The sequence below is a fragment of the Pelodiscus sinensis genome, chromosome 1 (assembly GCF_049634645.1).
Source record: "Pelodiscus sinensis isolate JC-2024 chromosome 1, ASM4963464v1, whole genome shotgun sequence".
Lineage (NCBI taxonomy): Eukaryota > Metazoa > Chordata > Testudines > Trionychidae > Pelodiscus > Pelodiscus sinensis.
Window position 1 is genome coordinate 90,479,834 of NC_134711.1, and position 24,444 is coordinate 90,504,277.

General features: G+C 43.1%; 1 protein-coding gene across 9 annotated transcripts in view; it reads right to left on the minus strand.

Moving 5' to 3' along the window:
* Positions 1 to 24,444, minus strand: part of GRAP2 (GRB2 related adaptor protein 2) — a 161,763-nt gene that overhangs the window by 25,377 nt on the left and 111,942 nt on the right. For all 9 annotated transcript variants that reach the window (XR_012905947.1, XM_075936443.1, XM_075936414.1 and 6 more), the window contains 2 exons: positions 3,030 to 3,132; positions 20 to 111 (listed from right to left, as the gene is read on the minus strand). Coding sequence is in view for 8 of the 9 variants with exons in the window: in XM_075936409.1 (XP_075792524.1) it covers positions 20 to 111; positions 3,030 to 3,132 (195 nt within the window). In the remaining variant the exon portion in view is untranslated. The remainder of the gene's footprint in view (positions 1 to 19; positions 112 to 3,029; positions 3,133 to 24,444) is intronic.

Here is a 24,444-nt window from a genome sequence, read left to right on the forward strand (position 1 = left end):
CAATCCCTGTTGTACTTACATGGGAATGTGAATATTTATGAAGTTCTTGGGGACATACCCCTCGTGACTTCTCAGCTCGGCTCTGTACCACTCTTCCTGGGAGCTTAAAATCTGCAGCAGAGAGACAGAATGAATGATTGAACCTCCTTGAGAAAAGTAATCAGAAGGAGAAGTTACTGGTAAAAGAGAGAGAGAATGGAATTTTTTTGCAGGATAAAAGCAGACCAAATTGGGTTCTCTCATACTGAGTCCTGGAATCCCATAACAACCCCTGCCCGATTTCCCCCCCCAGTTCAGAGCAAATAAAGCAATGAGGATGACATGGAGGAATTAGAGGGACTGCTTGTTAGTTTATCTGTATTCCTGAATAAATATCGAGGCGGCTGGGAGATGCACACTGCACAGCTCTCATGCTTATGTGATGAAGGAATTTGCTGTGAAGGACTTAGTGGGGTTTTAAAAAGTTCTTTGTGTTGTTTTTAATGGTTTGCTCTGGGGTGTTCTAATCTGACAAGAGATGAAAAAGCTCTGAAACTATATAGCAATGGAGGAGGGGGTGTATGTGTTTGAATGTGTTACTGGGCATCATTGCATGTGTTAGGATTAGGTTGCGACTCTTCAGCTGTGCAGAGCTCACACCAGGACAGTTAAAGGGAGGAGGCAAATATGGCTCAAAGCCAGTTTTCTGCTTTCCCTAGATTCTGTGGATGCCAGAGGGCCAGCTTCTAATGCAAATAGGCACATCCTCAGGGTTATGCCTACTATCACCGGCTGGGATGGTCCATAGGGACATTCTACTGACTGTATCATGCTCTGCCTCCACACCACTGTGCCCCTGACATGGCTGGAAGATGGAGGCAAGGGAACAAGTGGTGTATAGCTAGTAGTGTTGCCAGATGCGGCTATGATTTTATTGCAAGCTTTGTGGTATTTGGTGTTTTTCTTCAAATTTCAGCTCTAGGAGGCAAATGCACACATGAGTATCTCAGCTTTTCTCTCTCTCTCTCTCTCTCAATAAAAAGGAAGTTCCTAGCTCTTATGGTTGAAGAGAAAAGCTCGACACATAACCCAGAGAGGCTCAGGAAACAGAAGGCAAAACAAAGTTTTAAAAATATATAATTTAAAAAATGTAAAGCCATATTTTGTAACATTTGGGGTTGACAGTATTGAGACCTCTGGGACTGATTCTCCACTGCCTTGCCTCTGGTGTTACCCTTCCACCTGTGCAAAGGAAGGCAACAGGCAGCTAAGGATTTCTGAATGGGTAGTTGAGGATCCCCTGGTTTATTGCCAGTTGATTCCCAATTTAAAGTCCCTTTGTTCTGCTCCAAGCAAACCAAATGGGATGCAGCGCTTTTTCTCTGCATATCAGCAACCCTTCTCTCCTCCTGTCTGGAGACTGCTGTGCTGGTAGCTAGGTTTCCGGTGCAATCCACCTGCAAGCTTTTGGTATGCAGAGGGTAGGCCCCCCTGTGTTGGTCTCTCAGAAAAAGGGTGGTGGGGTGGTGGATTTCCTCCTGTCGTTTGCTGGTTCAGGGCCTCGCGCTTCCTGTTCATTTAATCTCCACATCAATACTGTTTACCTTATCTCCTTTGCCAATCAGATAGATAAACCCCAGCAGGTTGCACAGGCAGAGTAGGGAGGACAGCTGGGGGTGGGGGTTGGGGGTGTACATACGCTCTTACACACTTTGATTTAGCATATCTTTCACTCTTGGTTGCTCAGGAATTGCGTCAGCTCAGAGAGAGAGGGGTACAATGAGAGGGCAATCTCTGCCTTTCTACAGGTTGGACCTCCATGGTCTGGCACCTTTGGGATCTGGACAGTCCCAAACAAGGGAATTTGCCAGACCAGGGGAAGTCCCCTGTTACCTGCCAACTCTGCTTCTGGCACCACTGGTCCCCACTGCCTTCAGCCAGCTGTGATGCCAGTCCTGGCTGGACCCCTCAGCCCTGTGACTTTCCAGCTGCAACACCTGAGTCCCCTGACACAGGGCTCCTAGCTGCGCCGCAAAGCACCCTGTGTTGCCTAAGCCCCTGCTGCACTCCTGGCTGCGCCACCAGAGCTCCCTGCGCTGGTGGACCCCCCTGCTACAGGGCTCCCGACTCCATTGTGGGATTCCCTGCACTGCCTGAACCCTGTGGCGCTGTGTTCTGCCACGGATGACCGGGAGAATAAAGTGAAAATGGGAATCTGAACCTAAGGAAAGCTGAGAGGGGAGATCAGAATTCATAGATTGAAATTGACTGGCATAGCAAGGGGGGCTGCAGGACAATACAAAGGTGCATGGGCAGAACTGAGTGGTTACATCTCCCTTCTCAACAATGCTCCTTTTGGCCAGTTAAGGAGAATAGTTGGCGAGTGCCAATGTGAGTCGTGTTCAGGCATCTTCACCTCTAGCAGAGTGACTATGATGCAAGGTGTCATAGATTGAAGAGTGGGTAAAACATTATGTGGGGTTGTGTGGGTTCACCCTCATTGCTGATAACACAAACAGTTCCACCATAACAAATACAAAGACTGAATAGGCTGTGTTTCACGCTCTGTATGTCTGATATGTACCCTCCACTTCTTCCCACTCCTGCGCTAGCATTCCTCTGCTCCTTCATTTTCGAAGGGGGTGTTGTATAATAGACTAGCTCCAGGGTTCTTAAAGTTTTTTATACTTTTTCATACAGACATTACCTTGTGGATACTTCCCCTCCCATTTACAATATATAATATCCCTATGGCAACTACAGTCATTCCTTACAGGAAAAAGTAATATCAGAAAAGTTACTTAATCTATTTTAGCCATCTTTCATGGCACTCTAACAGCTGGAAATAAGAAGGATGGCAAGCACTATGTAACTAGCGATCACTCCATGGACCTGCAGCAAGTCCTCTATGGAACACTAGTGGCATCTGGACCACAATCTGGACATCTGGGCTGGCCTATATTATGAATGGAGGCACTGGCACAGTGGAATCTGGTGGGGCTTACATGGTTAAACGGTTTTCCTTTGCTGAGGTCTCATGCTGCACTTACCTTCAGAACGTCCCCAGTACGGAAACTCAGTTCATCCTCTCCAGAGGCATTGAAATCAAATTTGGCAGTGGCTTCCATGCTATGCCTTGGTGACCGAGCAAAGCTGGAAGAAATACAAGTATGTCAATGTCTGGAAGGAGCTGAGACCTCTGATACTAGCTCATAGAAGGAGTTATCTCCTCTCGCTCAGGACTCTGTGAACTGTTCGCTAGTGTTTACATTTGTTTAGTGGTGGTGGAAGGTACCATATGGACAACCCTGCAATCCAAAGTCTTCCTTTGTACTGCACGGGAAGTGTTGGTGCAAGCTTCACTTACTTGACACTTCTTGCTAACGTAACCGAGAAGTGCCCTGGAAGGACCATTTTTAGGGTCAAAACCCTCTCAGTTCCTGCGGCTCACTGAATCTCCAACCTATCCACTGAGTCTGCCAATGCCTGACCAGGAAGTGACTCAATTAATGTAAATTAATTACATTGTCATTACATTACATTAATTACAATGTCGATTAATGACATTGGTTTTTTTGGTGATGTAGGTACATATTCTGCCAAGAACCAGTGGGAGATGTTCCTGGAAATGCATTCACAAAGGCCACCAAACAGCTCTCATTTGTGAATAACTATCAGCACATCTAAAATGGGCTGCAATCACAAACGTGGAAGTTGAAGACCCCCTAGCCCATCTTTACTGCACCAAGGCATCCAGTCTGTACAAGCAGGAAAAACTCTCCAACTTGCCTTACCTGTAAAGCTATTATCCAGAGGACCAAAGAAAGAAACCTCAGCAACAGCCTATCTAGAGAAACTAGCTCAAACTTACTGAGCTGCCTTTCATAGCAGAACAGAGAAAGACCAGGAAGTGTTATCACCGAACAAGACCCAGAATTACCCAAGAAAAATGTCATGTTTAGAATTGATGGGCCACTAGAGATTGATTCTGAGAATTGTTTTTGCTCATTCCCAAATATAAAAGGACCTTCACATGCTTTCTCCAGAGTTTCTTTCTTTCAGCACTTTCTTTTTTGCTGCTTATTTGAAGTGAATTTGAATTCATGTGCCTGAACAGGAAGCCAGCAGACTAGAGGCAAGGTGAGTGATTATCCACACACACCTCTGCAAGTTCAACGGGACCCCGTCTTACAGATATCTGTGTTATGTAAGGCCTGGGAACCCCCCCACAGCTATACAAACATGGTTCAAACCCGACCTCCAGTATTAACCTTGCCCTTCAGAGTTTTGCCAATGCAAAATGCATTAGTGAACTGCACCATTTTAATGGTCTGCGAATAAACCTCAATCGCAGTCTGCACCCTCTTGTGCCATTCCAGTCCTGTTCATTTCCTTCTCTCTCCTTCCAGCTCTCTTCCCTGATTTATTGATACACCCTAATTCTGACCTATGACACCTTCTGGTATCCCAGTCCTAGGTCCTCACACGAATTTGTCATTGCACCTCAAGGTTGAGCCACAATTGTCTCCTGCTATTCTGAGGTCTCTAGCATAGCTCTGCTGATGTAACTCAGCCTTGCCCTACAGCATTCTGTACTATTTTAGCCACTGGTGTTTCTTATCTTCAGCTTGTGGTGTCACATTAGTGCATGCAATAATTATGATTGTTATGTCACAAAGAGAGGATTAGGATTTCAAATCGAGGGGAGAGTAGGTTAACAGTTTCATGAACTATAAAAACAAAGATTCTGTTTTCAGGTAAACATTTCTTATTAATGATTACGTAAACTGGTAGGGAGAGAACTATAGAAAATGCCAGCAGCCAAAGCAAAGTTGTTTTAGTCAGGCATGTTTCTCAGTGTTTTACCTTGAAGCACTGGGCTGCTCTGTAAAGATCACAGGTGGCTGGGTGAATACATTCTCAAACTCCTATGTGCAGAGCAATAAACTCAGTTTGAGACAATCAATTAAAAACAACCACCTCTCTGAATACAAAGCCTTGCTTTGATTTGTGCCTCTTAGTGGAATTAGAGATTTCAGTGATGCTTTCTAGGGGATATTTTCTATTACATGGATCTGTCTGGATATTGATAAATGAAATGAACACGATCATTTCATTTGTCAACATCCAGACAGTTCCATGTGATATTTGAGTGAATTTGAGTGACTGCTCAAAGGAACAGCATTGGGGAAATGGTTAAAGGTTTCTCTGTCGCTTATTTTTAATTCCAACCTTGGGCAGACATGGAGACACAAACACCTTTTCAAACAATCTAACAGATGGATTAAATGTGTTTTTCAGTGCCAGAGGCTGGATTTAGGAGCGACTCAAATACCATACACACAGTGTCGGCTGGGTTGATAAATCAGTAATACCGTGGCCTTAAACTCCTTCTACTAAAGCACCACTGGTCAATAATCCTCTCTTTGAACTCCAGACTGGCATTTTTCAGCACCTGAACTTCAAACCGGCCTTGCATCTCTGATCCTATTCCTCCTTCCTCTTGTATCTCCAGTTCCCTTATACTGTTCAGGTCAGCACAAGGCTTTTTATGAAAGCTCTCCCATCAGGTGCTCATTCTTCCTCTCGCTACATGTGTGTGACTTCTATCAGCACCTGAGTGACTGAGAAATGTTTGATTTTTTTTGTCATTACTTGCATTTCTCAGGCATCATTTATCCTAAAGACTATCAGAGCAACTTTACAGACTATGAACCAAATTCTACCTTCTGTTACACAGCACAACTCCACTAGCTACAATGTAACTTAAGGTAGAATTTAGTCCCCTATATCATGTATTGGGTGCAAATCACCCCAATGCAGAGGACAAGTTCAAGGTCTACGCATCACTTACTTCCACTGAAGCCTCTGACTGCCAGCAGCTGAGATTAGACAACAAGGGAAGATCACTTGATGATTTCCCTGTATTGTTTGTTCCCTTTGTAGCATCTGGCATTGGACATTTTTAGAAGACAGGATGATGATCTAGACACACCACTGTTTCTGGACTACTGTAGCCATTCATATTTTTGCCTAACCCCTATTTAAGGAATGAATGAAAATTAACTAGTGCAAAGAAGTTGTGCTGGCTCTCTGCACAAAAATAAATTTTATTTTGAATGATCACCCCCTTCATCTTTGAATTGGTGACCTATGTGCGGTAGAAGTCAGGGGCCATTCTGTGCTATCCACACTACACAGTCAAAGGAGGGGAAGTGAAAAAGAACTTCACCATTTGAAACCAGAGAGGATTTATTTTAGGATAGTAGAATATGTAATTCTGTGAATTGGAATTTAGCCAGGACACTGAGGTTAACACCTCCACATTTATGAAAAGTGACAGGGGCTATTTAATGACCATAAATGATCGAGTGATAAATCTCATCTGAAATGTAGCATTCCCACAATATATCATCCCCCACTAACTCTTGCTGGGGTGTTGGCTCGATAGTAGTGACTCAAGAGGAAGAGTGCCACCTACCAAGTTGCCTGTGTCAGTGAGGTTTTTTAATAGCACCCTTTCATTCATTCACTGTCCAAGCTCAACTTTGTTTCCCCTAGTGTGATAAGATCACAGCAAGGGGGCCTAGTTGCAAGCAGAGTGCCTATTTAAAGAGGATGACCTTAACAAGAGCTTGATTTTCAAGTCTGTGACATATAAATCAGACCATCAGCTTCAATCAGTGAGCCGTCACCAATATAAGTGATGTGGCTCACTCTACTGTGCCTTTTGGGGTGTGGTGTATGCCACAGAGTTTAAAGTCAGAAGGGGGCCACTAGATCATTTAGTGTCTCTTGTGTATCACCAAATAACAAAAAAAAGAGAGCAAAATATTACAACCCATGGGACACTAGTGTATTATATGTGACAGGCAGAGACTGAGAAAATCTGAGATGGACCAAATGTTCAAAGCAGGGAAATGATTAAGGAAGATATACCTGGATAATCCTGGCAAATGACCTACACCCACATGCAGAGCAGTCTCACAGGGTACTTACTGCAGGGTGGCCGACCCAGGCCCTGCACTTTTGGGAGCCCTGAGGCAACAGCCTCAGCCATCCTATGCATGGGAGGGACCAAGGGAAAAATGGGGGGTTGGGGGAAAGCACCAGGCACCCATAATCCCTTAGGCCATATTGCTCAGAGGAAGGAAGGGGTGTAGCAAGGGCAGAGCTTGGGAAGGGGCAGGACCTGTGGGAGAGGGGTTACCTGAGGCCTTGTCCCTCCCCCAGGATGGCCCTGCTCACATGCTTCAGTGGAAAGTGAAAATCCTCTCAGGTCAGTATATAACAGTAAGGATCTATTATCGACCACCTGACCAGGACAGTAATAGTGACTAGGAAATGCTAATGGAGATTAGAGAGTCTATCAAAGTAAAAAACTAAATAATAGTGGAGGATTTCAATTATCCCCATATTGAGTGGGTACATGTCACCTCAGGATGAAATGCAGAGACAAAATTTCTCAAAACCTTAAATGACTGCTTCTTGGAGCAGCTGGTACAGGGACCCACAAGGGGAGAGGCAATTCTCGATTTAGTCCTGAGTGGAGCGCAGGATCTGGTCCAAGAGGTAACTATAACAGGAACGCAGGGAAATAGTAACCATAATATAATAACATTTAACATTCCTGTGGTGGGAAGAACACCTCAGCAGCCCAACACTGAGGCATTTAATTTCAGAAAGGGAAACTATGCAAAAATGAGGTTAGTTAAAAATAAATTAAAAGGTACAGTGACTAAAGTAAAATACCTGCAAGCAGCCTGGACACTTTTCAAAGGCACCATAATAGAGGCCCAACTTAAATGTATACCCCAAATTAAAAAACACAGTAAAAGAACTTAAAAAGAGCCACCGTGGCTTAACTACCATGTAAAAGAAGCAGTGAGAGATAAAAAGATATCTTTTAAAAAGTGGAAGTCAAATCCTACTGAAGTAAATAGAAAGGAACATAAACACTGCCAAATTAAGTGTAAAAAATGTAATAAGAAAAGCCAAAAAGAGTTTGAAAAACAGCTAGCCAAAAACTCAAAAGGTAATAACAAAATGTTTTTTAAGTACATCAGAAGCAGGAAGCCTGCTAAACAGCCGGTGAGGCCCCTGGACAATCGAGATACAAAAGGAGCACTTAAAGATGATAAAGTCATTATGGAGAAACTAAATGAATTCTTTGCTTTCGTCTTCATGGCTGAAGATGTTAGGGAGATTCCTAAACCTGACCCAACCTTTGTAGGTGACAAATCTGAGGACTTGTCACAGATTAAAGTGTCATTAGAGGAAGTTTTGGAATGAACTGATAAACTTAATAGTAACAAGTCACCAGGACATAAGAACATAAGAACAGCCGTACTGGGTCAGACCAAAGGTCCGTCTAGCCCAGTAGCCTGTCTGCTAACAGTGGCCAGCACCAGGTGCCCCAGAGAGGGTGGACCGAAGACAATGATCAAACGATTTGTCTCCTGCCATCCTTCTCCAGGCTCTGACAAACAGAGGCCAGGGACACTATTTCTATTCTCTGGCTAATAGCCTTTTATTGACCTAACCTCCATGAAATTATCTAGCTTTTCTTTAAACTCTGTTATAGTCCTATTCTTCACAGCCTCCTCTGGCAAGGAGTTCCACAGGTTGACTACACGCTGTGTGAAGAAGAACTTTCTTTTATTAGTTTTAAACCTGCTACCCATTAACTTCATTTGGTGTCCTCTAGTTCTTCTATTATGGGAACTAATAAATAACTTTTCTTTATTCACCCTCTCAACACCACTCATGATTTTATAGACCTCTATCATATCCCCCCTCAGTCTCCTCTTTTCTAAACTGAAAAGTCCCAGATAGCATTCACCCAAGAGTTCTGAAAGAACTCAAATGTGAAATTGCAGAACTATTAACTATGGTTTGTAACTTATCCTTTAAATCAGCTTCTGTACCCAATGACTGTAAGATAGCTAATGTAGCGCCAATATTTAAAAAGGGCTCTAGAGGAGATCCCGGCAATTACAGACCAGTAAGTCTAACATCAGGACCAGGCAAATTAGTTGAACCAATAGTAAAGAATACAATTGTCAGACACATAGAAGAACATAACTTGTTGGGGGAAAGTCAACATGGTTTTTGTAAAGGGAAATTATGTCTTACTAATCTATTAGGGTACGTCTACACTTGCTCCCTGGCTCAAACTAGGGCAAGTGTAAATATACCCTTAGAGTTCTTTGAAGAGGTCAACAAACATGTGGACAAGGTGGATCCAGTAAATATAGTGTACTTGGATTTCCACAATGCCTTTCACAAGGTCCCTCACCAAAGGGTCTTACGTAAATCAAGTTGTTATTGGATAAGAGGGAAGATCCTTTCATGGATTGAGAACTGGTTAAAAGACAGGAAACAAGAACTAGGAACAATTGGCAAATTTTCAGAATGGAGAGGGGTAACTAGTGGTGTTCCTCAAGGGTCAATCCTGGGACCAATCCTATTCAACTTATTCATAAATGATCTGGAGAAAGGGGTAAACAGTGAGGTGGCAAAGTTTGCAGATGATACTAAAGTGCTCAAGGTAGTTAACACCAAAGCAGACTGGGAAGAACCTCAAAAAGATCTCAAAAAAGTAAGTGATTGGGCAACAAAATGGCAAATGAAATGTAATATGGATAAATGTAAAGTAATGCACATTGGAAAAAATAACCCCAACTACACATACAATATGATGGGGACTAATTTAGCTACAACTAATCAGGAAAGAGATCTTGGAGTCATCGTGGATAGTTCTCTGAAGACGTCCACGCAGTGTGCTGTGAAAGTCAAAAAAGCAAATAGGATGTTAGGAATCATTAAAAATGGGATAGAGAATAAGATGGAGAATATCTTATTGCCCTCATATAAATTCATGGTAAGCCCACATCTTGAATATTGCTCACAGATGTGGTCTCCTCATTTCAAAAAAGCTATGCTGGCATTAGAAAAGGTTCAGAGAAGGGCAACTAAAATGATTAGGGGTTTGAAACGGATCCCATATGAGGAGAAATTAAAGAGACTAGGACTTTTCAGCTTGGAAAAGAGGAAACTAAGGGGGCATATGATAGAGGTCTATAAAATCATGAGTGGTGTGGAGAAAGTGAATAAGGAAAGTTATTTACTTGTTCCCATAACATAAGAACAAGGGGCCACCAAATGAAATTAATGGGCAGCAGGTTTAAAACAAATAAAAGGAAGTTCTTCTTCACACAGCGCATAGTCAACTTGTGGAACTCCTTGCCTGAGGAGGTTGTGAAGGCTAGGACTATAACAGGATTTAAAAGAGCACTAGATAAATTCATGGAGGTTAAGTCCATTAATGTCTATTAGCCAGGATGGGTAAAGGAATGGTGTCCTATCCTCTGTTTGTCAGAGGGTGGAGATGGATGGCAGGAGAGAGCTCGTTTGATCATTACCTCTTCGGTTCACTCCCTCTGGGGCACCTGGCATTGGCCACTGTCAGCAGACAGGATACTGAGCTGGATGGACCTTTATTCTGACCCAGTATGGCTGTTCTTGTGTTCTAATCTGACCTGGGAAAAAAATTCCTTCCTGGTGTGATTAGTTAAACATTGAGCAGGCGAGGAAGAAGCAGTGAGTCATGCACCTGAGAGGGAGGATGCTTGGTGATTTCTCAGAACTTGGGCCGAACCTGACCAAATGGAAGTTTGATGGTGAGTAGGGAGGGACACCAAGAGTCAATATCTGAAGAAGCATGATAGGTAACCCTGTATCTAAAGCACCCGAGTGGCAGCCAGTTATCCAGAGGAAGCTATCACATATACAAATACTGTTGTCACCAGCTAAGCCCCCATCCAAGAGCCATTGGGAAATACTCTGTTCCAAAAATGCAAGTCTCTCACCAGTGAGTTAGCAGAGCACTTGCATTCACTCCAACCACTACAAGGCATGTTCATTACAAAAAGATGACCACACAAAGATATTCAGTACAGCAGCCGACAGTAGTGTGCACATATGTGCACCAGCCATTTCCTCTCATCATTTCTTCATCTGGCAGAGGAAACTGATCTATGTATCAAGAAGTCTAACGTATTCCACCCAGTGAGAGAGGAAGCAGCACAAGTGCCTTCCATCCCTCAAGGAGCAGCTCTCCTCAGTCAGGCTGCTGAGGAAGAGCATGCATGTAGTAAGTAGGGGGCAATAGTGCGTGCATGAATTCACACTGTACACGCCAGTCTGCTCATCTTATACTGCGGAAGATCTAACCAGTGGTCATTTCTGTGCCCTACCAATAGCTCAAGCCATCTTTTGGGCTGGTTCCATATTCTCTGTTCAAGGCTATAGCAGTTTTTTTGCCTGAGAGATTGAGAGAATACGTTACAAAACAGAGTGAGCTATTTGCTCCATGTTTACTGCCATGGAACCTAATAAGTGCCCCATTGAGAGACCTGCTGTGAGCCGTCATTCATCCCAGGTGTCTGGCAATGTAAAAAATTGTCTGGCTTCCTGTTAGCCAACCAAAAGGACTGCATGGAAATGTCCTGCTTTGAAATGTCTTTATTATCTAGCCATACATCAAAATGGCATTCTATGCCATAAATGAAAATGAAAACAAGCTGCTGGTGGCAAATCCCCAACTAGGAAAGAGACAGCAAGTGGCTCTCCTCTCTGATTGCCTCGAGATTCCTTCACTGGAGAAGAAAAACCTTCCAGGGTTTGCCACCCTTGTCCTGAGATGTAAACTCTTTTCCCATGTGGATTACACTCCCATCACAACTGTCCTGATCTTAATTGCTCAGGACCCTAACTGAGTATGAATGCTCCATCCCTAACTGGCATTCAAAATGGGGTTGGCATTCTCATAAGGAGGCAGCTTTCTCACAATGTTTTCATCATCTCTTGCTTTTGAGATGAACACAATGTCAGGTGAATAAGCTTTTTCATGGAATTTCAACAGTAGTTGTTCTAGCCAGGGAGCACAGGAGTAATCATAAAAAAGAAAGATAATTTCTTTGACAGTAAAACAAACAAAAAATGCCAGAGCCAAATGGTTTTGCCAGATGTTCTAGGGAAGGTTAATTGATTTGGTTCTGATTGCATGTACTTTTAAACTAAACTGGGTCCTTAATTAGCTACCCTGGGGGAAGCAACATTGTCAAGAAATAGAGGAGGAGGGTAAGTGAATTGATGCTTGAAAATGAGGAGGATTCTCAGCTGTCATGTATTGTAGTGAATAATAATTCATCAGCAGTGGATGCTTAAGCATCAGGTTGCAAATCCACATACAGCTGAAAGGTATGAATGGGAGCTGTCCGGCTTCTCCTAATCTCTCATCTGTTCCTGTCCCATGGTCAGATGTGTTCTACACATGGCAATTCATCTGCTCTCACAAATTCCCTTTCCAAGGATGGCTGGCTAGGCTGTCTGTGGTGACAAGTCATTAATGGGCAGTTATTTTTGCAGTCAGGGAGCAAGTGCACAGAGCAGGTGGTGTTATTCAGAGTCCTCTGCAGAGCTCTACCAATACACTTCAGTCCAGATCTATAGCTTCTCCTGCTATTTAGGCTCTTTCTGCTGTGAAGGTCCTGTTCCTTATTCTTCATCTACAGCTCCTGCCAGATCAAGTCCTAGGATTCTCAAATAGTTCAATCAATGCACCATTATCCTTAAGTGTAAACAACCCCTGCTGTTCTAGTCCTGACCTGTCACCACCACACTCACTGACTGATATGACAAAGGACTTGTCTATGCAAAACATTGTTACCATTTATACTGTTTAGGGTCTGTGATCCCTCCCCAGTTCAGAAACAACCAACCTGTATAAGCACCTTTATATCAGTAATTGAAGATTTACCAAGTGTTGCTCAGGTCCTTCATAGCAGGGAGCTGAGGGTGTGTGGGGGAGTGCAGGAGTCAGAGCAGGGGCTTGGAGATGTGTGTGGGGGAGTCAGAGCAGGGGGCTGGAAGTATAGGGGTTGCAGGAGTCTGAGCAGGAGATGGGGGTGCAGAAGTGGGGGTTGCGTGGCTCAAGGCAGGGGTTGGGGGTAGTTTGCGGCTGCTGTGCTGCCTGGAACCTGTTAGCGTTCTTCCTGTGGCTGTCTGGGGTGATGGAGGCTGTACTGTCCTGCCAGCGGCTGCTGCCCCAGGCTAGACTGGGGTGGCAGGTGCCATGCTGCCTGGCTGGCAGCTTCTGCACAACTCTCTCTGACTTTGTCAGAGGTGCACTTGCTTGCTGCCTCCTAGGGTCATTCTGGAATATAACTGTCCCTACTATCACATTTGATGAGAACCAGTCAAGTTCCATGCACAACCAAATCCTGAGCTTGCTTTAAGTTAGGATAAGAGGAATCTGCATACCAAATCTGGTGGTTCCTAGTTCTTACCGTTTAGGAGGAGTTCTTGAACAGACTCGTGGACAGACAAATGTACAACTTTCTCAAATATATTGAGAGTAGATAGCTATCTCCACAGGGGTGTGTGTGTGCGCACGAATATATACTAGATAGCTATCTCCACAGGGTGTGTGTGTGTGTGTGTGTAGAACTTTAACTATACACCATCTTGTGCGTAGACAAGGTCTTAATATTGAACTGCAGAGCATTTTGCATAATCCCAGTCATGTGGCTGCACCACACTCCTCTGATAATCCACTTCAAAATATACCCTCTGTCGTTCCAATTGAAGAGCATGTTGGCCTTTTGGAGGGATTTTTGTTTTGCAATAATATGTTGCTATGTTTCTCTATTTTCCTTTTTAAATGCAAGTAGAGGAACATATTTCAAAGCACTGACAACTATGAAAAGATGAAATATTTTCTCTCCATCCCTCTGATCCTGCCAAGTTCCTCTTCTACGTTTCCCTTCCTATCACTGCAGATTACTGAGTTGTTAGTGTCTGACTAGCATCTTTATCCATTCTAATCAATCGTGTCCTCCTGCCTTTGCAAGATGATTACACTGAACAACGCCTGTGACATCACAGCTCATCACCTTGGAAGCAATGGTGAGATCACAAAAACTGAACTGTGACAAAACTGAGTGGGGATCAGCTGAGAAGGTGGCAACAACTGATTATAATAGAAAATGGGATGTTTGACTCCTTCTTGCTGCATCCTTCAGTTCCCAGCCTGCTTCTGTATTTCCATTAGATTTACTGAACTGCTTCAGAGCTGCCCAATAATCTAGACACAAGCAAGCACATTGCACCAGCTGTGCTGCCTAATGCTTTGAACACACACATGCAAACCAGACCTGCTGTGCCACATAATTCTCTACCTAAAAGACAAGTGTCATACACCCAGCCATGCCACCAAATCTTCCAGCTCTGTCCTAATACTTAGCTGGTTACAGATGCCAGACAAGTCAGCTTGGTGCACACTGACAATTGTGGCTTCTGGAGTATGAGCTCTGCTCAGAAATACTGGTGGTTTTGTTGTACGGATTCAAATTTTGCATTGATTGGAGCAAGACTGATTAAAAAACAAACCCTCATCTTCAGATAGTGTTGCTCTCTTGAGCTGTGCTGAATTACACCCGCTGAAGACCTACCCCTGTGGTTTTAAAATACTTTTTTCTTTTACTGCTCAAAATTTGAAAAATACCTGCAGCAGATGGATAGAAGGGGAGAGGGAGGTGATGCTGCTGACAAGGAAGGAACTCCCCCGCCCCACCTTTATAGGCCTCTTATAAAGTCTTAGAGCCTGATACAAAAGGTGCCTCATGCTCGCAGTGAAAGGCAAACATGACACTAATACCAGAGACAGACTCATCTATCTAAACAATGATGATGATAGTTGATCCTGTCATTGCAGTATTCCTTGATATCAATTTGAACTGCAGATAAGCTAAGCGGGGGCAGCATGGCCATCAGGACGAAATTAAAATGTGCTGCACGGGCGGCTGATTTTCTTCCCTGCTGTTGCAGGAGAGAGAGAGAGACGGTCTTTTTCGGTGATCTGAACCAAGCCTAGCGCACTCAAGCAAACATTCCATTTCAGGATTTAAATGATCCCTGATGAGCGCCCTGTGATTCACTCGACTTTTTTGATCCTCCATCTGAAGCAACGGAAAGATGATGTCTCCCTCCTTTTCATCCCCTCGCCCCCACCCCTCTTCTTCCCTTTAATCATGATACATATATTTTAACTTGCTTGATTAAGTCATCCAGACAATGAGCCCCTAATCTGCAGTCATCAATGGCTGTGGAACTGCAGTGGGGAACATGCAGTCCCTCTACCAGTCACAGCAATAAGGGGTTGCTAATGCAGCCCCCATTAACAACTTCCTGCAGTATGAATTTTCCCTAACTGCTCCTAAAGAGCAGGCACTTGAGGAATGCTGTCCGATATGAATTTATTCTGAACGATCTTTTTCTGCAAAATTGAGAAGTTTCCATCACTCACCCCCCACATAAATACATAAAGTATGAAAAATGAAGCCACTTCCTTGTACTCTAGAGGTTTTTTGATCTCATCATAACTTATCTAGCTAACTGCCTCTCAATTTTTCTCATGATTCTTTTTAAGTTTTAGTCTGGTCTGGTATGTACTTTAATGCAAGTCAGTGTTAGCTGAATATCAATCATGTGCTTCAGTGTGTATTTGTATTTGTGCAGTACACTAAACCCGCTTTTGTATGTATGGTGTTTGCACTTATGCTGGTGCATTTACGCCATGAGCGTAGAAGTAAAATGTGCACGTCTGAGAAAGTATGAATATGTGTAAGGAAATTTTACGGCCATAAATGAATGCATGTCTGAGTTTGCTTTCATATGAACACGTCGTGCACATGCGGGTTTGCATACATGTGTACGTACTCCAGGGGCCGTAGCCTCTGCTGTGGCTGATTGGTGGCAAAAGACTGAGTCCAGGGGATGAGAGATGTCATATGGCCATCTTTGCACTCTGTAGGTTCTGGGGCTAATTAGTATAAATTGGATCTCCAGTGTAAATTTGAGCCCAGCGTACTTTCAGACCAGCCCCAGGACTGCTCTAAAACACAGCAGCTCCCAATGGCCATTCTGGCAGCCAGTGACCAGCTGGACACAGAAGTATTCTTCCTACTCTCTTTATATCAAAGGCTGGGATGGGGGTGATGCTACACCTCACAAGGATTCCACAACCCAGAGAAAATCCTTCAAGTCCAGAAGCACCAGCACTAGAGCTGTCAGAGTGGTGCAAAGCAGCCAGAGGAGGATTCAGGTTCTGGCCCTATGGGCCAGATTTTCAAAAGATTTCAGCACCTATAACTGAGGCCAGATTTTTAAAAGAGCTCAGCTCCATTTAAACGCTTAAATATTGGAAGGATTTTCAAAAGTATTCAATATGCAGTGTTGCCACTGTAACGCTTATAGATGGATAAAGAGCTCTGCATGCCAAATGTTACACACTTCTGAAAATAGAGCTATTTATTCTGGTACTAACTGAGAATGGAACTCACTTGTCTATTTGTCTGTAGGTGCACTTGTGCTTTCTGTGTGCATGGATGGCAGCCTTACCTTGTTATTTTATAAACAAAAATAACATCTGCAATTAGGTACACTGAATTAAGGATAATCACATCTTATGATTTCAGTACATAAACTGATCTCCATGAGGGTCAGGAAAGAATTCCCATCATCAAGTACAAAACAGGAGATTTTTTCATTTCACTTTGAACTTGCATGTCCTTGACCATACAGAAGATAGAATACCAGGCATTATAAGCCAATAGTCTGATCTAGTAAGACAAATTCAGTATTTCTAGTGTGCCATGATATATAGTAATTCCTCATTTAACACGTGCCCGCTTAACACGTTTTTGCAATAGCACAATTTTTTTTTTAGGGAACGTTTTTTGAAGTACACGACCATCCCCAGAATAACACAATTTCCCCAGCCGGCCCATTGCCGGCGGCTGCACAGGGCTTCCCTTGCCTCCCTGCAAAGCAGCGGAGGGTTCGCTGCTTGCTGTGCCGTTCCCCACTGACTCCCCCTTGCTGGACACCTTGCCACCTCTCCTCCGCCCCCGCTTGCAGGCTGGTGGCTGGGTTTCCCTAGCTGGCCCGTCGCCGGCGGCTGCGCGGGGCTTTCCCTGAAAAGTGGCGGAGGGTTCATCGCTCACCATGCCGTTCCCCGGTGACGCCCCCTCGCCAGACGCAGCGCGGGTCCCGGCAGACCCGTCACAGGGGCATACTCCCAACCAAATCCCCTCCCCTCTCCTCTCCTTCCCTTCCCCAGAGCCAAACACCTCCTCTCCTTGCTGTAACCCAGTCTCCTTTCTCCCCCAACCTTATGTCCCTGTCGCAACAGACACCACCGCTTGAAACGCAATCCCCACCTGTTCCATTATTTTCAATGGGAAAATTGACCCCGCATAACACGTATTCACTTAACACGATCATTTTCTGAAACATATCTATAGTGTTAAAAGAGGAATTACTGTACAGGAATTCATGACTATGACGTGTCTGAACAATGTGGTAACGAAGTCTGCGGATACTGACTGATAGGTGCATTCTGTTGCATTTTGAGTCAGTTACTGCATGTGCTACTCCATGCCAGCAGACGCAATTTTGTGCAAAATGGGAAGCAGAATGATATCAGGAAAGTAACTGCTTTTGCATAAGATTCAGTCTGACAACAGAGACAACTGTAACTCCATCTCTAAAATTACAGTTTGTGCTGGCAGATAACTATGCTTCCACTTTTGGATAAAATTCAACACAGTAAGGAAAAGTAGCATTTCTTTATCCTTTTAATTGTCGTTCTATTTTTGCAGGAAATTGCCTTTCAGAAAGACATGCTTTATTACTGCATGCTTTTCTCTCTTTTTCTTTCACTGTTTTTTTGTTATATTTTATCCTTTCTTCATTGGTCTTTAATGTAACAATTAAAATAAGATGAAATACCACAGCCTAGGGTCAATACAAAATTAAGTACTAGAACTTAGCACAAGCATAGGAAATCCCATAATTAAGGTTTTCTTAGCAATCTTAACTTGGCAATTTGTACATATTAGGGCAATTTCTGCTCTCAGTTACATTTGTACTGTAACCACAATTTGATCCACTCTGTATACAAAGGAGCATGCTGAACTGCAAAAACGGCAACTAAAACTGCTACCAAAAGTATGTGTCAAGTGGCAGAATTAACGTTGCTTTGGAAACCTTAATTTATGACTTTTGTATTTACACTCTCAACCTCAGTGTTCCATTAAGACTGCTTTTTGTCTTAAATGAGAATCAAGCCCCCAGAGTATATTAAATTATAAGTCAGTTACAATGCCTGTGTGTGTAAAAGGGCTGTATGTTGAAATCAGAATCAGGCCCTATATGAATGGTTTTGCACGTGTGACTGCTTGTGCAGGAATTTTAAAGTAATTAATTACAATCATGGATTTTTTTAAAATGAAAGGTGCTGCTCCAAGAAGTGATCCAGTTTATTTTCAACCTGAGACCAAGGGTGGCTACCTTCCTGTTACTGTTCTTGTGATTTGTTCACACCCAGAAATTACACTAATTTAACTAAAGGCATGGATGGCAACAAGTTAGGACTTGCCTATGCTTGAAGGTTAATTTGGATTAAGGGAGGGTGTGAATTTAAAGGACAGTAACAGTACATGGAATTATTCTGGAATATCTATTCTAGAATCATTCCATGAATGGGTAAATCCTTAAACCAGGGCAACCTCTGAATACAGACAGGCCTTGGAGATTCCATGAGTCTCATTCCCAGTGTGAACAGTGATGTTGCAACCATCACAGCAGTCAAGTTAACTGGAGCCTTGTCTGCAATGCCCGTATAATATACAAATATAATTGCTAATTTATCCTATCTGTGAAAAAGTGATCAATTGCTGCTCTGTATCAGGGAACCACAAGGTCTCCAGCTCTATTTAATAGAATGCATGTAGCAAAAGAGGGAGCTCTGCTTAAAGGGTGTGAATGAGTCATTCGACATTTCAGGTTGACTGAAGTCATTCCGCTACATTTATTTCTAATCTTGATGTGCTACCACATCTGCACATTAAACCGAATGGGAAGAAAAAGATTGAAATTATCTGTTACAGCATACATATGCAAGACACATAGGAGATACCAACTAATGCATGATTTGATGCATGCGAGAAAATGTGAGTTTACAAGTACATCTGTTTGTGTGAGAGTGCCTGCATGTGACTGTAATAGTGCCCCAGGGTGTGTGATCAACTGTAAATTCTGTATGACTAAGCATGTCTGAACATGGGTGTGCATCTGTGAATTTGCTTACAAATCAGTTTCACACATAATTATGAGCCAAAGCACTACACATGGGAATAAGTGAATAGGTGTGCTCCGAGTGTGAGGTGTGCCATGTGTTTGCATGTGTAAGTATAGGTCTGAGAATGTGCATAAGAATTGGCCCGTGTGCACATGAGTGTGAGCAGATGTGCTCTGTACATGCACATGGATGATTATGAATGTGTGTGTGTGTGTGTATGACCCTGACCAGAGATACAGACATTATGTCCTGATCCTCAAAGGTGTTTTGGTGTCTAACTCCCATTGAAATCTGGGCCAAACTGAAAATTCAGTGGGAATTAACTATGTATTTAAAACTCCCCAAAGAAAGGATAAAGGCCAAACTTTTCTAATCTGACCTAAATCTAAGCTCCTAGATTCATATTTAGACTTGTAAATCAAAGAGGCTTGATTTTGAGGTATTGGCCCACTGCAGCTCACACGGACATCCACTGGAGCTGTGAACATTCACTACCTTTGAAAATCAAGCTACTTTTATTCAGCTGCCTAAATATGGGATTAGGAATCTAATTTAAGGTTGAAATTCTGGCCAAAAATGTGAATATGTGCTGATTTTAAAAAAGGAATAAGATAAAGTACAGATGAAGACTTTCTTGAAATACTGCATAGGACATAATTTTAAAGGGTGGAGGACGTGAATGAAAAAGATACTTATTTAAGTCTAATCAAGGGATGTGCCACAAGAAGAAGGAAAATATTGGGAAGAACTCATCAGTGGAATCACTGGGCCATTCATGGACGCATTCTCCAAGGGATTAGATGGCAAACAGGTGGGGCAGGCCTGTAGTGGTGAGGAAGGGGCAGAGTTCTGGCATCCTGCCTGAAGCCAGAAACCATTTTTGTACAGAGCTCAGAATGTATTTGTGCCTGCAGCAATGGTTGCAGGGATACCCTTGAAGCAGGCTATACGGGCAAAGGGACACTGTTAGGATAGACATTATTGTTATGTTTAAAATATCCTACTAACTAATAGCAGCTCTAGTTGTTAAGACTTAATTATCGTTAAAAGTATGACTGTTTTTTTTCACCAGTCCTGCAGTTTATTTAATCTGCATTTCATTAAACCTGCTCAGTGAATTCAGCCTGGTCGTTTTCACTCTGGGTATATAATCATTTTTGGCCAGTACTGCTGTTTGGGTTCACAGCGCTGCAGGGGGATATTTAAATCTAAAAATAAAATGGTTTTAATTGAAATTAAAATATACATTCATGCCTTTCCTACTGATATTACAATTCATAACCTCCACTTTCCCCACATCTAAACATTGGGTTTAATCTAAGCTGACTGCATCCTATTAAATAAAGCTGGTAAAGGGCATATTCAGTTCTGGTTCAGAAAGTCTAAAAACTGTATTCTTTTATTTATTTGGGTAGCAGCAAGAAAACCATAATTCATTGTTAATGCAGATGAGCCAACAAGACTGTGCTTGTATTGGCTTTGCACAATGGATAAAGTGGAATGAGATGTAGATCCAATTCCAGTAGATTATCACAATTAGAGAAACACACAGCCATGTTAGTCCAACAGGCACCAAGGGCCTTCAAATAGTGGTAACTCTGCATTTCCATCATGCTAGTGATTAAACATTATAGTCTCCCCAGAGGGAAACTCCACACAGCAATGTGCACCTTGCATGAGAATGCACAGGCAACATGTAAGGGGTAAAAATAGGTTTGTTGGTGGAAATGGTCAATAGATCCATCCATAGGACAAATTGGCAAATAAGAGCACAATGTCTGCTACTTTACCACATACACAGCAATAGCCTGATGAGACCCAGAAGTACGAGTGCCATGAATGTTATTTCCTTTATAATGTAAGATTCCCCCCCTGCCCCAGGTTCCCTCTGTTATAGAAACAAAACCCATTTATGTAGCCTTTCTCTATGTGTTCATAAATGGATGTATGACCTTAATTCTAGTGGCTTGCGTATATGAATGGCAATATAGCTTTTAGTTAGGTGATTATATACTATTTCTCAAATAAGGCAACAAAATATATATTTTTTCTACAGCTTATGAGTAGTATCTTCCGTGACCTCTGCATATGCCAGAGTCCCCTGAGAACAACCTACCCAAACAAAAAATTCAAAAACAAAATAAATCATGGAATTAATATGACCTTTACAGCTCACGTTGTTGAGTCTGCTTTTGTGGTCTTACCCTATCCCCTCCCTTTTGTCTGTCTTGTCTTTTTTACACAGCATGTTCTTTGGGACACGGAGTGTCCACTACTGAATGGGGCTAGCTCAGTGGAGCAATGACAATTTACAACAACGGATGATTTTGCCCATTTGCTCAGTGCTGAACGCAATGGGGCCAACATTCTTGGTCAGTCCATAGACACTGTCATAATAAATAATAGAATCCCTGAACATCATTTACATACAAGAGATGCAATAAATTAAGCAAGTGGTTTATTCGGTGTGCACCTTATAAAAAAGGCACACTGCAAAGCTGTAAAATGCTCCTATGAAAGTTATATTGCACTAGAATGCTCGGGTACATCTTATCTCTATTTTTTTTGCCTTTTCTTCATTTAAATCATTGCTCTTGGGCATATCTGCAGATGAGGGTTTGGGGTGCAGGCTGCCTCTGGGGAGAGAGGATTACCCCAGCCCTCTCTCACGGCAGCTTGGGGCCAGGTGAGAAGTGCCTCTTCATGACTGCTGCCACTCCAGCATGCACAGCCCGGGGAGTGGTGTGTGTACCCTGGCTGGGGCAGGTTCAGGCTCATCAGCCCTTGGTGCTCCCCAGATAGAGTGAGGAATGCAGAAAACTGCACTTTCTGCTCACTCTCTGATGAAGGGGAATAGCCAGCAATGTCCTCATATGAATGCGGGGGGAGGGGGAGACAGGAGCTGCAGCCCTGCCCACCCTCCCTTAAGCACAACTAGGGGGGTCAGAGGCAGTCCTAGATGGGGGGGGCACACCCCCAGCCAGGCCCTTTTACTTGCCCGGTGATTCTGTCTCTTTTCTATGTGGTTTTATGTGTCCTGTATGAATTGGGGGTGCGGGAGCTTCACCTCACCCGCGCCCAATCATACCCTTATCCTCCTTTAAGTTATGATAAGGGGAAGCTGCACACCAAATTTGGTGGTCCTAGTTCTTAGTTCTTGAACAAACAGATGGAGACAGACAGAAAGGAAGACTCGCTTGCTCAAAATTCTCTCACATAGATATTAGAACTAGCCTTTAAAGACAAAGATACATTCTATTATAAAGCATTGGAAGATTTACCTGGCGTTGCTTGGGTCCTCAACTAATTTTTGTTTTTTGGAAAATAAAATGAAAATGTCCATGCTTCTGTTGAATAATTACTCTTGAATGGGGCTGGAGATGAGGGGTTCAGTATGCAAGTTGCCCTGGGGAGAGAGGACTACCCCACCAGCTTGGCACCAGGTGAGAGGCGTCTTTCCATGGCCACTGCTGCTCCAGAGGGCACAATAAGGCGAGGATGTGTCACCTTCGGCTGAGGCAGGTACATCTACCTTCTGCATTCCCCAGTCAGAATGAAGAATACAGCAAACTGTGCACTTTCCCCTTGCTCCCTGATGAAGGGGAACAGCCAGCAATGTCCCCGTATGAACTGGGTAGAAGGGAGTTTCAGCCCCCCACCATCTGTAAAGGGCACTTGGAGGGATGGGTGGGAGCTCAGGGCTGGGGCAGTTCTGGATGGGGGAGAGTCACTCCCAGCCAGGCCCTTTCCCCTGTTTGGTGATTCTTTCTTTTTTGGTTCTCTCAGAAGCAATCCCATTCCAGGCACATCCCATTTTTCTGGCACAACTAAACCCTGACCTTACTTTAAGTTATGATAAGAGGAATCTCCATGCCAAATTTGGTGACCCTAGCTCTTACCGTTTAGAAGGAGTTCTTGAACAAACAGACAAGAGACAAATAGACAAACTCTCTCAAATATAGTAGATATGAACAAGTGGCTAAAGTTTACCATTTCCTGATGTTTGCTTGGTTATCATTTCCTGATGTTTGCTTAGGCTTAACACACTTTTCATGTAACTATGGAGTTTCTTCTGAGATTTTGAAAGAAAAAGGAAATTCCAGCATAGAAAACTATTTGACGAGACACCACCAGATGTCCCTATCTCATCTACCATATAAAGTCAGCAGGAAGGAATCTTAGGAGCTGCAAACTTTACCTTTCAAAATGCATCGTGAATGTGGTATAGGCTTGCAGCAGGAAAGTTGCCAGCGATTCTCTGAAGAGGAGCTCTATGTAATCTTAAAAGCTTGTCTTTTTTACCAACAGAAATTGGTCCAATAAAAGATACCACTTTGCTTACCCTGTCTCTCTAATGGTGTGGCACCAACACAGCTAAACACAGAAAACAAGTAGTTCTCTAAACAGACTATCAGTGAATCTTAGAAATACTGCTAAGGTGAAATTCATCCTTCTGCAGTGAATGAGCATAAGAGCCATAGACCATTTAAGTGACATTTCAACCCTCAAAATGGTATTTAGTGGTACTACAGTGTCAAACAGAACTAATAGTGGTTCCCACCACAAAAGTGAATTTCGTCAGAGAAAAATTCATCTAAATACATCTACTGTGTTGCACTTCTGCATTCTAGCAGAAAAAAATAACTTACTGTTACTGTACAGGGCTCTCTAGTCTCCTATTTTCTAACACCATTTCTTTCACTCTCACCTAATCTATCTGGCACAAGATATGGAGAGGTGCAAAAGTCATTTTCAGTATCATGTACATGTACAACATGCTGTAAGCCAGAGATGGGCAATAAAATGGCGACAGTTTGCCAGGGTTAGCCTATGGTGGGCTGCTGTTATATTTACCTATCCCTCTGCAGACAAGGATGCTTGCAGCTTCAATTGGCCATGAATTGCCGTTCCCAGCCAATGGGAGCTGCGGGAAGTGGTGTGGACCAGGGCACCACTTTCTGTAGTTCCCATTGACTGGGAGTGGCAACTACTATACATGTGGAGGCACAGGTGAATACAGCAGTTGCAGCCCACCAGGGGCTAACTTTGGTGAACGGGATCCAGACCACAGGCCAGTGTTTGCCCACTGCTGCTACAAGTGATGATCTTGCAGGCATTTTTCGAAATCTGAAGCTATTTCAAATTAGTTTTATAAAGGAAAGTAATAATCTGTGTAGCATATATCAAATCCTAAATCTCCAGAAGTGGTCACTGATTTTGGGTGCCATACATTTGAGTTGCTGTGCCTGAGACAACTT